Source organism: Natrix helvetica (assembly GCF_964273705.1).
Source record: "Natrix helvetica genome assembly, chromosome: 1".
In the NCBI taxonomy this organism is placed as follows: domain Eukaryota; kingdom Metazoa; phylum Chordata; class Lepidosauria; order Squamata; family Natricidae; genus Natrix; species Natrix helvetica.
Genome location: NC_138548.1, coordinates 89,970,924 through 89,990,461, shown reverse-complemented (window position 1 = coordinate 89,990,461; position 19,538 = coordinate 89,970,924). Strand labels below are relative to the sequence as shown.

General features: G+C 34.9%; 1 protein-coding gene across 5 annotated transcripts in view; it reads left to right on the top strand.

The window, feature by feature from the left end:
- PPFIA1 (PTPRF interacting protein alpha 1) overlaps window positions 1-19,538 on the top strand; it is a 60,015-nt gene that overhangs the window by 29,343 nt on the left and 11,134 nt on the right. Inside the window, exons 13-29 of one of the 5 annotated variants that reach the window (XM_081943875.1) lie at window positions 167-246; window positions 360-507; window positions 2,722-2,945; window positions 4,135-4,369; window positions 5,978-6,007; window positions 7,294-7,445; window positions 9,038-9,210; window positions 9,990-10,083; window positions 10,309-10,390; window positions 10,485-10,685; window positions 13,050-13,112; window positions 13,786-13,812; window positions 14,072-14,247; window positions 14,330-14,427; window positions 16,155-16,330; window positions 16,959-17,027; window positions 18,289-18,454. In XM_081943875.1, coding sequence (XP_081800001.1) covers window positions 167-246; window positions 360-507; window positions 2,722-2,945; window positions 4,135-4,369; window positions 5,978-6,007; window positions 7,294-7,445; window positions 9,038-9,210; window positions 9,990-10,083; window positions 10,309-10,390; window positions 10,485-10,685; window positions 13,050-13,112; window positions 13,786-13,812; window positions 14,072-14,247; window positions 14,330-14,427; window positions 16,155-16,330; window positions 16,959-17,027; window positions 18,289-18,454 — 2,194 coding nt within the window. The remainder of the gene's footprint in view (window positions 1-166; window positions 247-359; window positions 508-2,721; window positions 2,946-4,134; window positions 4,370-5,977; window positions 6,008-7,293; window positions 7,446-9,037; window positions 9,211-9,989; window positions 10,084-10,308; window positions 10,391-10,484; window positions 10,686-13,049; window positions 13,113-13,785; window positions 13,813-14,071; window positions 14,248-14,329; window positions 14,428-16,154; window positions 16,331-16,958; window positions 17,028-18,288; window positions 18,455-19,538) is intronic. The other 4 variants (XM_081943876.1, XM_081943877.1, XM_081943878.1 and 1 more) reach the window with 4 other exon arrangements.

The following is a 19,538-nucleotide window of genomic DNA, read 5'->3' as shown; positions in this document are numbered from 1 at the left end:
ATAATGAAAGAATGAAGAGTATTTGGGTGATAACACAATATATTTTAATTTTAATTCAAAAGGCATTCAAATTTAAATTTTAGAATTATCTAAAATATTTAGACATGTTTAAAAAAGTATGCACCTATAACATTAAATTATGTGAATAATCTTTTTTTTTCTACAGGATCAGTTGGTAGTAAATATTGAAACTATAAGGGCCGAAAATGACCAATTGAGGATCAGACCCCCTGCCCTTCATCATAGGTATAATTATTAGTGAAAATAGTTCTGCATTCAAGATGTGCTAAATTAATTCATTTCACTGTCAACGACTAACTTTAGGACATTAATTATTAATGCATCTGTTTTCATTTCAGAGGGCCACATTTAGGTAGCGTACCAGATTTTAGATATCCACTGGCACCTTCAGTTATAGCAGACAATCAGACAGATTCCTACAGCACCTCAGTTCTAAGACGCCCACAGAAAGGACGCTTAGCAGCTCTGCGAGATGAGCCTTCAAGGGTAAGTTGGAATTTAAGCAATTAATTTTGAAAATAGTTTAAGCTAGTGTACCATTTTAAATATACTTATTTATTAATTTAACTTCAAGTCACTCTTGTCCCCTATCAACTGCATGGAGAAATCTATGCAGTTTTCTAGGTAACGTTTTCAAAAGTAATTTGCCTTTGTTGTCTTCCTAGGGCTGAGAGAAAGTGACTGGCTCAGAATCACTCATTTGGTTTCTTTGCCTGAAGCAGGACTAGGTTTCCCTGCTCCTAGTCTATTGCATTAACCATTAGACTAAACTGGTTCAGTTTATTGAGTCGAGGTGGCATAGAGGTTAGAGTGCAGTATTGCAGGCTATTTCAGCTGACTGCTAGCTATAGTGCGGCAGTTCAAATCTCATCCGCTCAAGGTTGACTCAGCCTTCCATCCTTCCGAGGTGGGTAAAATGAGGACCCAGATTGTTGGGGGCAATATGCTGACTCTGTAAACCACTTAGAGAGAGCTATAAAAGCACTATGAAGCGATATATAAGTGCTATTGCTATTGCTATATAAGTCTTCAAAGATTTGCCTGTTTTTTATCTGGTCTAAAACTGTGTTAATGCCATTAACTTGGTGGCTTGGGCTATGCTATTGTTGCGTTTATTATTTTATATTGGGGAAGGGTGTTTACCCTGAAATATCTTTATTTTAAAGTAAGCAACATTCCATGTAGCTTGTTTTGCTACATGATTGAGAACTATGTATTTCAGGTTCTGTATTTAAATACGTGCATTTGAAGCAGCTGTTATGAGCAAGTCTTGATGCAGGAGGCAGATAGGAATATGAATTGCAAAATATAACCTTAGCAAAAGGACAATTGTGCAGAGTTCAATGCATGTATATGTTTATATTCATACATCGATTCATGAACTAAATAAGGCTATTCATTACTTACAATACTTCAGTAACTCAGAATGCATTGTACTAAGTATGCAAAATTAATCTTCATTCAGTCCACCTACAGAAGTAAGATTTATGTGGAATGTTTGCTTGATAACCTATCCTAGATTACTGTACCCAGCCCCCAGAGATGGGCAGCTGGTTTTAAATGCTTGATTGGCACTTTGTATGTAGTATTAACAGATAAGACTGTTGATTTCAGCATTGCTTACTGGGAAACTAGAAACAGAGATATTTTAGTTTACGATGGTTCTCCTCCATCTGCTATTTTGTTTCTTTCATTTATATCCTGCTTTTTCTCCAGGAGCTCAAGGCAGCTTACATAGCACTCTCTCCTACTGTTATTCCACAAGAACAGCCCGGTATGATAGGTTGGGCTGAGACATATAGTGATTGGCCCAAAATCACCCAGTGAGCTTCCATGACTGTGGGTAGAATTGAATCTGATCTCCCAGGTACTAGTCCAACAGCTTCACCAGTGCATCAAAAAGTATTTGCATAGAGACTGGATCTAGACTTACTATTTCACAAGTTAAAACTATTTCCCTTTGTGGAATAGAGTCAGACCCAGCCTTGCTCCTGCTAGATGATAGAAAAGGGTTAATACTTGCAAATTCCCCATTCCCTCCACAGCACCTCCCACATTGTTTTGAAAAACCAGGCTATTTTTAAGTCTCATAGAATTGGAAGAATTACTAAATTTGATCAGGGAAATCTGGATCCAGCCTGTATGCTGTGCTCACATAAACTGGGATTCTAATGGATCCTGGTTTATTAAGACCAAGTTGCATGTGTAGTTTATTGAGTAAATCATCTGATCCTACTTTGTTCCTTTCTTTATAGCCTGGGTTATAAACTAAAAAAAAAACAGGATTGGGGCAATAGTTGGCACACTAAGTATTTCTTAGCAGGAGTAACCAAACGGGAATCAAAGGGCAGTTTCCACTGGTATATGATTTATTTTAAACAAAGATACTCTAGAATCCTTTGCTATTAGTCTGTATAGATTTTTTTTCCTGTTATTAAAAATTACATTTACAGAAGTTTTTTAATAAGTCTTATTTATTGTTATTTTGTAATGTAATTATATATTTAATTTCTTGAGTTTTGATCATAAAGTATGTCCAATGAATATAATCTAATAATGTTTGTTTTGCTTTTACTGCATTCTAAATACTGCTGTTGTGATTGATTTCTGCAGCATGTAAGTGAAGTTATATGATCTTTATTATTTTTTTTAATGGAAGAGATACTTAATATTACAGCTGTAATCATATATATTAAACAGGTTCAGACTCTTAATGAGCAAGATTGGGAACGTGCACAACAAGCAAGTGTGCTGGCGAATGTTGCACAAGCCTTTGAGAGTGATGCTGATATCTCAGATGGTGAAGAGGACAGAGAAACTATATTCAGTTCAGTTGATCTCTTATCACCTAGTGGTCAGGCAGATGCCCAGACCTTAGCCATGATGCTTCAGGAGCAATTGGATGCCATCAATAAAGAAATTAGGTACAGGATTTATTTTTGTCATTGTTTTTCAGTGTTACATTTAAAGTTCACTAATGGCCTTTTATTCACATAAAAGTAGAAGTCTGGCTTCTCTTCATTGGTTTGACCTGTAGGTGCAACTAAAAATATTAAACCCCCATTCTATTGAGGGGAAGGGGATTCCAGAAGAGAGTTGCTGTGTGAAAGAAGGTTTGTCTCCTGGGACTTGCCAAATGTAATTCACTGACAAGACATAACTATAGTGTGCCCTCTTCGCCAGATCTGATGGGGTGGGCAGATGCACTCAGGTAACCTAGCCCACACCATGAATTTTATCAGAAATATACAAACTAAATTAATATTTTATGGGTTGAAATTGATGAGATGAGTTTTAGCTATCAGTAACTTTTTTTTTGTTTTTTTGCTTGCCAATTCATTATACCTAGCATACTGAAAAAACAGGAAGCTCAAGGCAGTGATCTCTGCAAAGCAACTTGTTTTCTGTTGGGTAGAATTGGCAAGAAAAGTTTTAACATGTTTTTCATTTCCCCCCAAATAAGGTTAGGGTTAGAGTAATCCTAACTGGTCTTATTGTAAGAATCTGAATCTGAATAAGCCTTTTTTCAGTGATGTGTTATTAAGAAATGGGATATTAATTGGTTAGGTTTCATTATGATTTGTAATATAGCATATATAAAGAGATACTACAACTTATTTATCCCAACTAATTCTAATTGTCAGTGAATCTTGAAGAAAAGTACTTGCTAAGGTGTATTTTTACTAAGTCAGTTTAATTATAAATTATTTTCAATATTAAATGTATTTATTTATTTATTTAAACGTATTGGGCGCCTAACTCCAATGGACTAGAGTTTGTACAGAGTGGAATAATTTCAGTGGTCTTTATTTGAAATTATGTTTCTATTTTATTCCTACAACTATATCAAACAATTCTACACAGATCCTAAGATTAATTCAATAATTTCATATTACATGAAGTATTACTTAAAGTAATATAACAGATATTGATAAACAAATTCAGCATGTAGAATGTAGTTATTTACTTTTGTTTTGCCTCGAGTTTAAATTTGTGTCCTTTCCCAAATTTGCCATTGGGATATAGATACATTTCTATATATGCCAACTGTTGTACTTGCTGGTTGCAGTGTTGCTTTGGTTAAATGGATTGCATCATTTCTTAATTCTTTAGATTGATCCAAGAAGAAAAGGAAAACACTGAGCAAAGAGCAGAGGAGATAGAAAGTCGTGTTGATAGTGGAAGTGTAGACAATCCTGGTCGATTTCGATCAATGAACTCTATCCCGCCTCCCTTTCCTAGTGGAAACCTTTCTGGCTCCTCTCCACCAGGTAGTGGGATTTCTACTCCTCGAAGAATGCCACACAGTCCTGCTCGAGAAGTGGACAGACTAGGAATTATGACATTAGTAAGTATTACCTGTTTTATCTTTTCTCTTTCCTCCTCCCTGTAAGAAAATACATCTCTAGTATTTTCCCAGTTTTACATGGTGACTATGGCACTGTTTATGAATGGAACTCCTTGAGTTCCCGTAGCGATAAATAAAAAACAGCAAACCCCGAGCCATGATTTCCTGTGTTACAAGAAAGTAGTTATGAAGCACTTCTTTAATCATATTTTATGAAAAAGAGCAAAGAAATTATGTGCTTAAATTAAAACCTGATTGTACATACTCAGAGAGAGAGAGAGACATATCAGTTTATAAGTCAGGTTATGGCTGTCTGAACTGCCTTTGTGTCTTGATTATTAAAGGCAAATATTTTTTCATTATGAAATATTGATTGGACTTTAACCTAAGATTTAGCTTATGTTTAGAACTGGTAGCAAATTATATCTAATGAAATGTAGTTTATTTTCTTTGACATTACTAGCAGTTTTTCTACAATGTATTTGGGTTGGTTTTTCAAAAAAAAAAATCTTTTAAGAATTGAGTTTACAGGTAGGGAGTGATGGATTTTAGCAACTTGAATGGCCTCATCAAGTTCTGAATTGTAGATTTAGCTGTGTTTTGTAAAATGTAATTTGTCCTAAATTCTTTTTCCCTCTTGACAGGGCATGGAAGCTAAGTTAGGTTGAACCTAGTTAGTATAAACGGCCCTCGGCTTAATCACCACAATTAAGCCTAAGAGTTCAGTTGGTAAGCAAAACAGTTAAGTGAGTTTTGGCCCATTTTACAATCTTTCTGGCCACAGTTTTTGAGTGAATCACTGCCGTTTTAAGTTACTAACACAGTTAAGTGAATTTGGCATCCCCAGCTGACTTTGCTTTTCAAAAGATCTCAAAAGGTAATCACATGAACAGGGGGCCTATAGCAGTCATAAATATGAGTCTGTTGCCAAGCATCTGAATTTTGATTGCATGACCATGGGGATGCATCAATGGTTGTAAGTGTGAAAAATGGTCATAAGTCACTTTTTTCAGTGCTGTAATTTTGAACGTTCACTAAATAAACTGTTAACTGGAGGTCTACCTGTACTTATATGGAAGCCTCCAGAATAACAGGAAAATACAGTAGATTAGATTGGGATCTCGGAAAGCAATAGGAACCATTTCCCCTTTGATTTGAAGAAAGTTACATAAAGGTCTCTATGAAGTTACCAAGAGTTAAGCTTGATTTAATGGAAACTTTATAGCTGTTGATTGTCTTGTAAGAGAACTCATAACTTTTCTTGGTTTCTGTATATACGAACTAGAACAGTATCTTTGCTTCAGTTTTTATTCTTACAAGATCCCCAAAAATCCTCATACTTATAAAAATGTATTTTCACTGAAATGTTTAGTTATTAAGGATCTAAGTGTTTTTATGATAAATATATACTTGTGCTCCTCCAGTTAAAGAATTCTTTCTATTATTTACTAAGATTACCAAGATTGATTATATTTATACTAGTATGTAACAGGAAAAAAATCCTACAAATTATAGCCATGCTTTTTAGGACTCAGGTATTTTCTGGTTATTATAATTATCTACCAATTTGCTTTATTTTACTTTCTCTTCTTTGCATGCATCTGTCAGCCTAGTGATTTAAGGAAACACCATAGAAAGGTAAACCTTCAACAGCAGACTTATGTTGAATCTAGTATTATACAATTGTTTACATGCAGTGTGTGTATGTGTGAAATGCCTTGATCAATATGACCATTGTAGGAATATTATGTGAATTATTTCTGTATGTCCATCTTTGCTGTTTGCTTATTCTCCAGATACATACATTCCACTAAGCTTTTCTTCATTCAAAAGCAGAGAGAGAAACTGGGTAGTGTACTTATATGCTCTTCAGAGAACAAAATAATTTAAAAGGTACAGTGTAGGCTGAAACCTTATGTAGAGTAAGGATTTTTGTACATCCCGTTTCTCTGCTTTAGATTCCTTTAAAAGAGCAATGGCAGCATCATGTTATTCCTCTGAATCAAAACCAAATCTGAAACCAAATCAGATTTTAGTAAGTATTACTAAATTGAAATGGAATCACTTTGACTTTTACATATAGCTGTGTTTGAATTCAATCTAGAGAATGATTGGGTAGTTGAAAGTCTGCATTTCAGATTATAGTACAGTGGTGGCAAACCTTTTTAGCACAGAGTGCCCAAACTGGAAAGTGTGCGCCAGAGCACCGGAAATCCGATGACCAGCTGGCCAATGTGCCTGCGCTCTTCGGAAACCTGGCAACCAGCTGGCTGAGCTGGGGCGACAATGCATGTGTCCACAGAGAAGGCTCGGCATGCCAACTCTAACACACGTGCCATAGGTTTGCCATCACAGTTCTAGTACATTTCACTTTAACTCTTCTTATTCTGATTTCTTTGAGCCAGCTGGCTGTAGAAACATGGGATCTAATTTTGTATCCCTACTTACTGTATACTCTGTTGAAAATATCTTGTCTTTTAGCTTCAGACACCTTCAGATCACTTAAATTCCTGAAAGATTAAAAATAAATGTAATAGTGATGCACTCAATGGTCACTGAAAAAAAATCTCTAAATTTTTGTTTTATGGAAAGTTTTAAGAAAAAGAAATGTGGTAAAACACTCCTTTGAATTCTACCTATTAATTTCAGGAAGTCACTTCAGCTCTTCCAAAAGCAATTTCAAATTTATATAATTCAGTTGCAAAATAGATTGTTCCTTGTACATAATCATGCCTACTTATGATAAAAAAAATATAAACACGTCTTATTTGTATAGCTTTGTTGAGTCAGATAATTTATCTAATCACCTATGGAAAGAGCAATTTCTGAAGCAAAAAAAATTGTAAGAGTTAAAATTTGCTACTGGTATGTTTTCACATCTTAATTTAAGATACAAGACATACTTAAGTTGCATTCTTTCTTAGTCTACAGTTTCTAGAGAAGAAATTAGAGACGACAAGGCTACAATAAAATGTGAGACCTCACCACCATCTTCACCTCGATCATTGCATTTGGATAAATCTTATAAAGGAGCTTTGCATACAATGAGCCAGGAAGATATAAGAGATGTTCGAAAGTAAGTGTTTTGAATAAAGATAGAGATCTATATCAGAAACAACTTTGTATGATTATATCATTTGTTCCTTTGCCCTCTAACAACCAGTTTACATTGCTGCCTGTATTCTAAATGTTCTCTTTATCACTGGTCTTTTTTTATCTCTTTTGCCCATTTCTGCAGGCTTTTACTTTTGTTGGCAGTTTGTCTTCTAGAACATTTGAGATATTTTTTGAGGCATTGTACCCAGTACAATGGCATTGCTCCCAGTATCACTGCTCTTCCCTTTTCTGTATTAACATAATACTTTGTTCTCACATTCTTTGATAAGATGGAAAACATGTGCTTTTTATTTGTAGCAAATTTCATAATTTCCATGACTTTCAGATATCAAACTAACGCTGCAATGCTAAGCACAGTAGTAGGGGGGAAATTCCATTCAATTGAGTGCTGACTTGGAGCATTTCTGTTTATTTAAAATTAATCGTAAGATCTAAATCAGTGGTGGGATACGACCTGCTGGAGCACCAGGTACTGTTCCGGTACAGTGCTCAGGAGGGCCCGCCTGCCCTCCTTACCTGTATTTGAGCTGATCGGGGATTACGCGCATGCGCACGGAGCGTATGGCACCCTGCGTGATGCTCTGCCGAGCAGCTGTAAGTACGCGCGTGCATGTGGTGGACACCCAGCTCCATTGCATCATACCGGTTGCAACGGGATCCGGAACCCACCACTGATCTAAATGGATTCTTAATAAAACATTTAAATTTAAGTAGCTTTGCTTTAATCAGCTTTGGGATCGAATAATTGCAGCACTGCGTCCTTTTGGGTTAACTTCCCATTTTGATGGCTTTACCAGTTCAAAAACAGAAGAGGATAATTGCAGAACCATATCTTGAAGTATTTTGACTATGGAAATTACATCTGAAAGTGGTTATAGTAGTCTTGCTTTGCTAGTAGTCTTATTCCATCTAATTTTCAGTTTTGCTTAATTTGCATATTGAAGTTGACACTTTGCAGCTTCTCTGGGGGTTTTTTGTGCTAACATAATTCCATTTAATAGCAGTTTAGTAAATAGATTGGGTTTGATTATATTATAAATTAATTAGGGGTCTTTGTTAGCACCAAAACAGTCTAGAAATGTTTTAATAATATTAGTAAACTGCAGTGTAATAGCAAAATATATCAGAAATGAATAATTTCCCATAGCTATTTAAAATACAATTAACTGGAAGAATCCACAGTAGTAATTATAGTTATTTATATCAATGGATTCTCTATTTATATGTTTCTATTGGATTTTAAAAATGATAAAAATGGTAGAAATTCAGGCGATGTTATAACCGATTGCTTTCAAATTTATGTGGAAATTTTCTTTTAAAAATCCTATTTTGTTTTTAATAAACATCAAATCAATTTACTTTAAAATTAATTAATTAATTTAATTAATTAAAAATATGGTCTTCATTTGTACTTCCTTTGCACTCAAACCATTAAATGACCGTGTCATTTAAATATATTTGTATTGATTACTTATTAGCTGAATGATCCTGGACAGAGTAGGCATGGGGAATGAATATTTTAGAATTGGCTCAACAATTTCTGTCCTACAGTTCCACAGGCTCTCAAGATGGACAAGTAAGCAATCCCAGTAGCAGTAATAGCAGTCAAGATTCCCTCCACAAAGCTCCTAAAAAGAAGGGGATCAAATCCTCAATTGGCCGCCTGTTTGGTAAGAAAGAAAAAGGTCGATCTGGACAGATGAATAAAGAGCTCTTGGGACAAGGTTGGTATATTACTAACCCAAATATAAAGTTGAATAAATGCTAGGATTACTATTATACAAAGTACCTATTTGTAATATGTGAAGTAAATAATAATCAATTTCTAGCAAAAGACAGTTGTTTTGTAGAGTCTACATTATTCAAATTAGCAGAACCTAATAATAAATAATTATTAACTGTAAATAATACAATTAACTCTCCTACTGATACTGATAATTATAAAGGCTATTTCTCAGATATGTACCAAACTCATGATTCACAGGCAGTTAATAACCTTATGATTTTATATGAAAGTACTAATTTTTGTGATATTAGTTTGGGTACAGATCTTTTATGGTCTGAATGTTCAATAACATTTTATACTTGAGCTGCTCTAATTCAAGGGTCCTCTCATATATGCAATACTCATAGCCAAGGTGTCTCCTATATTTGCACATATTAGGGAAGACCCTTCAAGTGGCCCTGCCAGATCTTTAGGATGGTACAGTTACTTTAGTTCAAGGGCTACATTTCATTGAGTGTTCCTAAAATGAAGTATGTATTTGAATTTATTTATTTGAATGCTCCCCAACAATGTAGGTAGCATCAATAGTTAACATATGAATTAAATTCATTAATAATATGAATTTTAAAGTCATTAAGTAATTAGGATAGCAGTGCATTGATTGCTGGGCAGCAGACATAATGATAGAGATGTGCCATTCCCCTTTGTATGTATATCTAACACTAATTTAGAAACATTGGAGAAAATATTTCTCACTGCAATTCCTGTTTCTTACAGTTAGTGCATTAGAAGCAGAAAGTTCAACTCAGGATGGTTTGGGGCTTGGAAAACTTGGAGGACAAGCAGAAAAGAATAGAAAACTGCAGAAAAAGTAAGTTCTAATATATTAAGGAAACTTAGGTTGGAAACTTGTCCTTCATGACTTATTTGACTTTTAAAGGAACAGATGTTACAATTCTACTCAACTCAGGTAATTTGCAGCTTCCAATGATGTCTAATAAATTTAAGAAGAAGAATTTAAGAAGAATGAAAGAAGAAAGATTATAGAGGGCAACAGTGAAGCAAATATATTAATGTATGTGGCTGATTTTCTTAGGCATGAACTTCTTGAAGAAGCTCGGAGGCAGGGTCTGCCTTTTGCTCAGTGGGATGGCCCCACGGTGGTTGTCTGGCTAGAGGTAAGAAATGTTTTCAATTCAACATAATAATGCCTTTAATTTGCAGCATTAAAGTAATTATGTACCTGATTGTAATTTTGTATTTATTTTTCAGTTGTGGGTTGGGATGCCAGCTTGGTATGTGGCTGCTTGCCGTGCAAATGTGAAAAGTGGTGCTATAATGTCAGCCTTGTCTGATACTGAAATACAGCGTGAAATTGGAATCAGTAATCCTTTACATAGGTTAAAACTGAGACTTGCCATACAAGAAATTATGTCATTAACAAGTCCATCGGCTCCTCCTACATCAAGAACGGTAAGAGAACTTGGACAATGCCATAAAGAGATTTATCAGACCTTCTACACATTCACGTTTTTTATGGGCATAAACTATTCTCTTGAATAAGAAGATGCTCTTAAGAGAAAAAATAGAGGAGTTATGAGAACATTAAGAAGAAAATGATAAGAAATACACTGTTTAAATAAATCTGTTAGAACTTGTTACTTTTTTCATAAGCTACTTATAATTTAAAAGCTGACATACAATTTCTCTGGTGAGCAAGGCCATTGTAGTACTTTGAAAGTGAAGTAGCAGGCAGTCCTCCAACTTAGTTCTAAAGAAAGGATTGCAACCTGGTTTGTCTTTGTAGTAAAAAACATTGTAGTAATGTTTAGGGTATGTTGCAGGGGAGAGAGGTTTGTTTTAAAAACATGATAATACAGTGAAGGAATGAAACTTACTTTTGGCTACTGAGACCAACCAGCGGTTATGGAGCTTAGCTTTAAATTTCTACTGACCTGAATCCAGGAGAGTCTGGATTCAGTGGAACTGTGCTTACTGTAGTTTTTCTGTCATGTGTTCACCTTCTTTGCCACAAATCTGTTCCTGAAGATCAGTAGGCTTTCTACAATGATGCAGGATGAGATACGTAGGACAGAAAAAAGTGAGATAAATTTTAATTTCTCAGGAAATTAAAAGTCTCTTTCCTGCTCATGCAAGACATGTGGATTAGCCAAAATCACCTAGATCCGGGATGGCAAACCTATGGCACGTGTGCGCGCGCTGGCCAGCTGAGTTCAATCTTTTTTAAAGCCATTTTTCGCCCTCCCTAGGCTCCAGAGGCTTTATTGGAGCCTGGGGAGGGTGAAAAGAGCCTCCCCGCCCCTCCGGAGGCTTCATGAGCTTCCCTGAAGCCTCCAGAGCGCAAAAAAAACGGCCCTATGGGCAAACCGAAAGTTTGGGAACGGACTTCCAGTTTGCTTGGAGGGTAGTTTTGAGCGCTACGAAGGCTTCAGGGAAGCCTCCAGACGGTCCCTGAAGCCTCCGGAGGACCTCCGGGGGGGGGCTCCTATAAAGCCTCTGGAGCCTGGGGAGGGCGAAAAAAGCATGCAAAAAATGGGGGTGTCACACCTGTAGTGCATGCATGCGCACTGGGGGGGTGTCGCACATTGCATTATGGGTACGGCACATTTGCACACGACCCCCCTGCACTCTCCCCACTTATGGCACGCGAGCCAAAAAAGGTTCGCCATCGCTGACCTAGATGCTAAATATTTACATATCAGTACTTTGATAAAGCAATCAATACTTTGATAAAGCAATCAGTACTTTGATAAAGCTATAGTTATATCGAAGTAATATTCTAGTAAACGAGGGGCACCATTGGTAAATTTCAATTAGATACATTTCATAGTGCATTTAATCTAGTATATTTTGCCTAGTACATTTTAATTTCATTTTATTTGTAATGATCAGTGTGTGATTAGCAAATTCAATTGGAACTAGATGAAAACTGTAATGTGGATATGCATCCAGATCTGAATTGAAATTTATTCTGGCTGCATATATGCATCTCCCTTCTAGCAATTAAGGGCTAGCATAGCTTTCCCTAATCATATTTCTTCCAAAACTGTTGGACTACAATTTCCCATCTAACATTGCTAATAGTTAGACTAACTTGATATTTTGAGAACTGTAATTTGGATGATAGGATTTAAGATGACTGTTCCTCTTATGAAAGAAAATTGGGAAACAATCAATTAAAGAATAATTGGATCTTAAAAGCCAACTTTTCAATTGTAAAGTGATTAATGTAATATGTCAAATAATGGCTTACTGGTACATAATTAAATCTTGAACTTGCATGTTATACTTACTTTCTGATTTGTAATAAAATATGCTCTGTGTTCTACTACCAGTAGTAAAAATGTGGTTTGTACTTGTTCTTAAATCCAGGATTACAAATCACAATTTTGTTGCTAGAGTATTACCATAAGCCAGACAATGTGGGATGAATGTGCACAAGAAGACTTGCTAAAGTACTATATCTTATTTTTCCGGATGAGAAAATAGATGTTTGTGGCAAATAACTTAAAAGCAACTAAAGCACTCTCCAAAATCTAATTGAAATACTCAGTGTAAATATCATGTCTGGAAATCTAATGTAGCAATTGTATTTATTACAATTATATTTAAATACAGTTTCGTATATAATAGAGATAAATGTATTACCTGTGGGGCTTGCTTTTCACATGAGCTTATATTTAATAGTCTTGAAACTTGCTTTTGCCCATGCCTGCTCCTTAAACACACCTGTTGCTTATATATTCTGCAACCTTTCCTCTTCGTTACTGCTTTCCTTTCATTGGATGTGATTGGTTCACTATGGGGTCATTTTAGACTACAGGAAATGTCTGGGTAACGCATGAAGAAATGGAAAATCTTACATCTACACCACAAACGGTTAGTTGTGGAAGTGCTCCTACTTCTTGATTGCTTGAATCATGTACATCTGGAAAAATAGAAATATTAATATAACTAGATTCTTAATTATGATTGATTTTAATAACTAACCCACTTATCAGCCATGCTGTAAAATGTTTTTCCACCAAGGTCATTGTGTAGGTGAGGGGAGAATAGAACATTTGCCTCTGTATATTGTTATTTCAAAGAAGATCAATGCATTAATTTTGCATGAGATGCCACTACTTAAAATTTTCCTTGAGTTTTTATATACAGGTTATTTCTTGTGTGGAAAAATAAAGCAGTATGTGGTTTATCAATTTTTCTGAAGGTATAAATATATTAAGAGAGATGCATATATGTACAATTTGAGATGCATGGTTCTTTTTATCTTGAAATAGCATCTTGCTTTTTTCATTACTGAAATATGACCACAATCCAGGAGAATAATTTTACACTCAAAAATATTTACTGTTTGGAGATATATAAGTACACTTAGGAAAACATGCAGCGATAAAATATCTATGGAGAATAATTTTATATGGATTTACATGGTTATTTAGTTCCTTTGTGCCCTGGATTGTGGTCATTACCTTGTGTTTACTTAAATTACTGAACTTATAAATACTAACATCTGTATGTCCTTTTACTTTTTCTAATTACCTAACGTCAGGAAGATGAGGAAGGAAGCTGGGCTCAGGTTGGAGACTTTTCTTTTACATGTTTAAACTTTAGCTAAAATTTATTAAATCATAAAATCTAATTTTCAGTCATTAACTACTAGTATGCTAGGAGCTATAGGGGATTAAAAACTAGAACCAGTAACATATTTTATCCTGTTAGAAAAACAAGACTCTGCTTAGAGCAGTTCTTACCAATAGAGAAAAATTCTGGATTCAGCCCCCAATTTATGCATAAAAGCTCCTTATTTCAAATAACCCTTTGCTGTATTTTTGTAGACTTTAGCCTATGGTGATATGAACCACGAATGGATTGGCAATGAATGGCTTCCTAGTTTGGGGCTTCCTCAGTATCGCAGTTATTTTATGGAATGTCTTGTTGATGCTAGAATGCTGGACCATTTAACTAAAAAAGATCTTCGTGGTCAACTTAAAATGGTAGACAGTTTTCACAGGTAAATATATTTAAAATAGTAATTAATAATAAACATTTCAATTGCAGTGCTTAATCTATTTGTTTTTAAAACACTTTTAAAGAAATAGCTTCCAGTGTGCCATTATGTGTCTCCGAAGATTAAATTATGACCGGAAAGAACTTGAAAGAAGAAGAGAAGGAAGCCTGAATGAAATTAAAGGTAGACTTTTGCTTCTCTGGCTTTGATACTGTTAATAATTCATTAAATGTTCAAACTTTAGAGCCAAACCACTTTAGCATAGCAGTTAAGACGCTTCCCTAGAGAACAAGGTGACTGAATTCTGATCTTCTCTTAGGCATAAAAATTGGTTGAGTGATCCTGGACTAATCCTTGTTTTAGTGACCAACTAATTTCACAGGATGATTGTTTTGGGGGTAGCACTATGTACAGTATGCTGCCCAGAGTCATAGGAAATAAATCAGAGGTGCTATTCAGCCAGTTCTCTCCAGTTTGGGCGAACCTGTAGCAATGGCTGGGGGGGCTCTGCCCACCTACTCTGATGTAATGCGCGAGCAGTGCGCATGCGCAGAAGGCAGTGTGCAGATGCGACGTGAGCAAAGTGAGCACGCCCTCACATTTGCGAACTGGTAGGGAAGGTAAGTGAATCCCACCGCTGAAATAAATGTGATAAATATAATAAATAATACAGTTATCTTAATTCAATTGTTTTTCATTGACTAAAAGACTGCATAGTTGTAAATATTCTCAAAGATGCTTCTTAGGTTTTATGTAGTATTAACATAAGATGCCTAATTTCTTCTTATTGATCTTATGTTCAATTTTTTTAACCAAGCAATAGCATTATATAATTTCTTTGTTCTTAAGATGTTTATATTAAGCAGATTGAGAGACAATAAACTAAAAATTCAGGCATATTAATGGTGTATAATACATCGTGAAAAATGAAACTTGTCTTCCTCACCTTACCAGTTTTCAGAAAGCTTTTTATGTAGCAATCAGTGCAGCTCAGGTGTAGAGTCAAAAAGGGGATTAATACATCCATGGAGTTCCTATATTTTAAATATCCTTGCATTCCCTTATGCTTTATTTAGTGGCTTCATTCATCTAGTCTACAAAGCTAGCATTTTATTCCTGTGCATAATAATAATCCACAATAGCTGGCTTCACACATTATGCTAAGCCCAAACAAGGCTTAGCATGATTGATGAACCATGATCTAATATATGTAAAATGAGCAGAAGCTGAACCCTTTAAAAAATTAGTCTACAAAAACTGTATTAGCAGTACAGCAGCACAGCAGTATAGCAGTGCAGTTAATAAAACTTGGAGAATGTATCAGTTATAACTGTTTTTGTCATCTTATTGTTAAAATGCAAGTCTATAAGAAATATGGTAAAACATTAAAATAACTATAATGTACTAACACCAAAACATTTAAGTGAATTCATTCCTTAAGTATTTTCACTCCTATTTGAACTACAAATTATGTCAAATAAATTATGTACCTTATGAGCACAAAGTCCAAATGTATAAAACTATTTTTCTGAACTTTGATATTCAGTAGAACAATAACCCATCTATCCATTTAGCCATTCTCCCTCCCCCCTCTCCCTGTAAATGTTGGGCTTCCATTCAGATTACTGGTAAAAGCTATTAAGATTGTTCCACTGGAAGGAAAAAAAGAGGTAGTTTTGCCATCTCTTCCCTCTATAACTTCATGTGCTTCTGCAAATTTGCTTTGGGGGTTCAGAAAGTTTCTGCAACAATGTGGGAGTACCAGAAGGGGAAATCAGTGAAGACAGCTGGAGATTCCACTGAATCTTGTATCATTGAATAGTATAGAAATCTGAACCCGTCCGTTAATCTTTGGCAAGTACACATGATCAATTATTTTATGACTTAAATATTTATTTATTTTTATATAGATGTCCTTGTTTGGAGCAATGACAGGATGATTCACTGGGTGGTATCAATTGGCCTTAAAGAATATGCAAATAACCTTATAGAAAGTGGAGTTCATGGTGCACTTCTGGCCTTAGATGAAACTTTTGATCACAATGCATTAGCTCTTTCTTTACAAATACCCACTCAGAATACACAGGTAATTATAATAATATCACTTGATATGTTTTTATTCATAAGGCATTTTGGAACTTTATAAGATTTAATGTGAAGCAATGAGAATTTTTTTGATTAACTATTTAACTTTTCATACTAAAATATGACATGCCTGAACTTTACTTTTGTTACTGTGTTTTATCTGAAAGCTGTGACAGTCAGAAAGCAAAGCAGATTCACTTTTAAATAGTTTTAAATCATAAAACTATTTAAATATGTAAATAGTTGTAAATTGTAGAATTGCAAGCATTGGTTATCATGGTCAATACCTGCTCAATGCAGAAACCCCAACTAAATAATCTAATTAGATGTCTGGTTAGTTTCTGCTTCTATCCAGTGAAGGGAAGCTTACTATCTTTTGGCTAATTGGTTGCACTTGTCAACAGTAATTGTTAGATCTTTTTCCAGTTTGCAATTTAAACCCATTTTGAGTTTGGCATTCTGAAAAGAGAGAAAACAAGTCTTGACTTTTTATATGATATTCTTTGAAGTATTTGAAAAATGATATAAATCCAGGAAAATGCTATTTTGTTTGGACATTAAATTAAATTCTCAAAGTGTAGCTCAAATGTTTGAAATATTTTTAAGTTTTGTAATTATTTTTAATTTAGGCTCGTGCTGTCTTGGAGAGGGAATTTAATAATCTCCTTGTGATGGGTACAGACAGAAAGTTTGAAGAGGTAAGTTTAATTTGATGAGTCTATCCAGCCTATTATTATTTATATGGGCAGCCAAAATAATCTGCACCAAATCTTTCTTTACAGACAGATTTTGAGGTATGTGACACCCTATTCACTGCAGAAAGACATACTACCGGTAATAAAGTTTTCATATAACTAATGGTCCATTTTTGTTCTTTCTGCTATTATAGCGGCCAAAATTAATAGTACATACAAATTGCAGGCAAAATGACTCATTGTGAACAAAGATAGTTTAGATAACTTGTTTCTTTAATTTTAAAGAAGTTTTTATATAATATCCTTTCTTCACTACATGTTCAATATCACTTTATCTTCAAGATTTTCCATTGTTCTGTTATTTCTATAAATGCATTCAAATTTTCATTTCATTAGCTACAAATTTCAATTTCAATTCTGAGCAAATTTTTTGAGAGAAGAAAAGAAGCAGCAGTAGTTCCTCAAGATTTCATACTGTCTATCTCATTCTGCTTTGACTAAACACCAATTGATCAAACTGGGGTCATGCTTTCGATTCAGCCATAAAACTGTATCAGTCCTATAATCTAAGAAAGTGAGGCTACTGGAAAAATGTTACACAAGTGGTATAAAATAGAAATGAATATGAAGATCCAAGTAAAACTCTTCTTCAAACTTAATCTGTGACAATCCTGGTAGCAAAATTTACTTTATATATATTTTTTACCACCCTAATGTCCGCATCTTCCTTAGTTGAGCTATTTATCAAGGTTGAGGAATCTGAGTAGAACCTCAAATAATAGCAGTAACCAGTTTTGCAGATAAAATCAGTCACAATATCATGATTGTTGATCCCATAATTTTTAAAAGAAGCAAATGCAGAACACTTCATTATCCCATCTGTGAGATTGTAAGTGCTGGTATGCCACCGATAGAGATGAGGTTTGGTAGCAAAAAAACCAGAAGACTGATTTAGCATACAATCTGGTAATCCTATTTTTGGTTACTGTTTATGAGACTAGATAAGAAAATAATGATTCACTTAAGTACTAAGATACAGGGCAATAAATTATTATCTTTATAAAAAGAGGAATATTATTAGGATTGGGGGGGGGGGGGGATCTGACTGTAAATTCTTGTAAAAAGGCCAGTAAAATGTAAATGTATATTTCAAGGATACAGCTACGGTACCTGTCATAATCACCTGCAATGTATTGCAGAAATTTTGAAGTGTCTTGCTCATTTTCTAGTATGATTTTTTTCACCCTGCTTGTTAATTTGACAGGATGATGATAAAAGCTTTAGACGTGCACCTTCATGGAGAAAGAAGTTCAGACCAAAGGATATAAGGGGTTTAGCTGCTGGATCAGCAGAGACCCTCCCTGCAAATTTTAGAGTTACCACTTCAATGTCTTCACCTTCTATGCAACCAAAGAAGATGCAGATGGATGGTAAAATATTAATTATTTAAGCATGGTATCTATTTCTGAATTAATTTGTAACTGAACTGAAAAGCATTTGTTTTGTGTAGAAAACTCACTCTGCATGACTTACTGGATTGCTTTAATTTCTCAGCGAATGATTGTGGTATTTGTATTTTGTGCTCCATTAGTATTAATAACTGGCTTTCTATGTATTCTGTTTAATGAAATATTCTATCATTTAAAAATCCCTTTTACAAAAGAAAAAGTTTAAAAAATTAAAATGTTTATCAGCTTACTCCTGTATTCAGATAATTTCAATGTATCTTTTCAGGGAAATGCTAAAATATAATTTGGTATTTATTTATTGAAAGTATTTATAGTCCATCGTTATTTAAAATACCTTGTGTCATTTATTAAAGAGCAAGATAATATGGTACAGGCAGTCCTTGATTTATGACCACAGTTGGCACTGGAATTTTGATAGCTAAGTGATGTGGTTGTCAAGATAATCATCACATGATCAGATTCAATTTTACAACCATTTTATGATTAAGTGAATCACTGTTGTCATTAAGCAAATCACACAATTGTTAAGTGAATTCAGCTTCGCCAATTGATTTTGAAGCTGGCTGGGAAGGTTGCAAATCATGATAATGTGATCCCAAGATACTGCAACTGTTGTAAATGTGATCTGGTTGTTAAGCACCAAATTGTGATCACATGACTGGGGAGGTGGTATGACAGTCAAAATTTCATGGATGGGTTGTAACTCACTTTTTCTCCTGTGCACTGCTTGGAGAGTCCAAGCATGGGTTAAATTCAGTCTATTCACCCAAGGACTGAGTTGAAATTCTTAGCCACGCCTTCTCTCCTCAGTGAGGTCCAGTTCAAAAACTCAGTCCAGCCCAATTGGATACGTTTTGGGGAGCTCCTGAGTACTTGTGCGAATAGACTGGGACTCTCCATTAGTTAGCTTATCTTTTTTTTATTTTTGTCATTTCTTAAGAAGTAGTGTTAGGAAAATCTTCGTGCTGTTTTAAAAAAATCGCTGGTGAGGCTTTTAGATTTCCAGACTCCTCATCGCTGCGGAGCCTGTGATCGTCGGGACGTT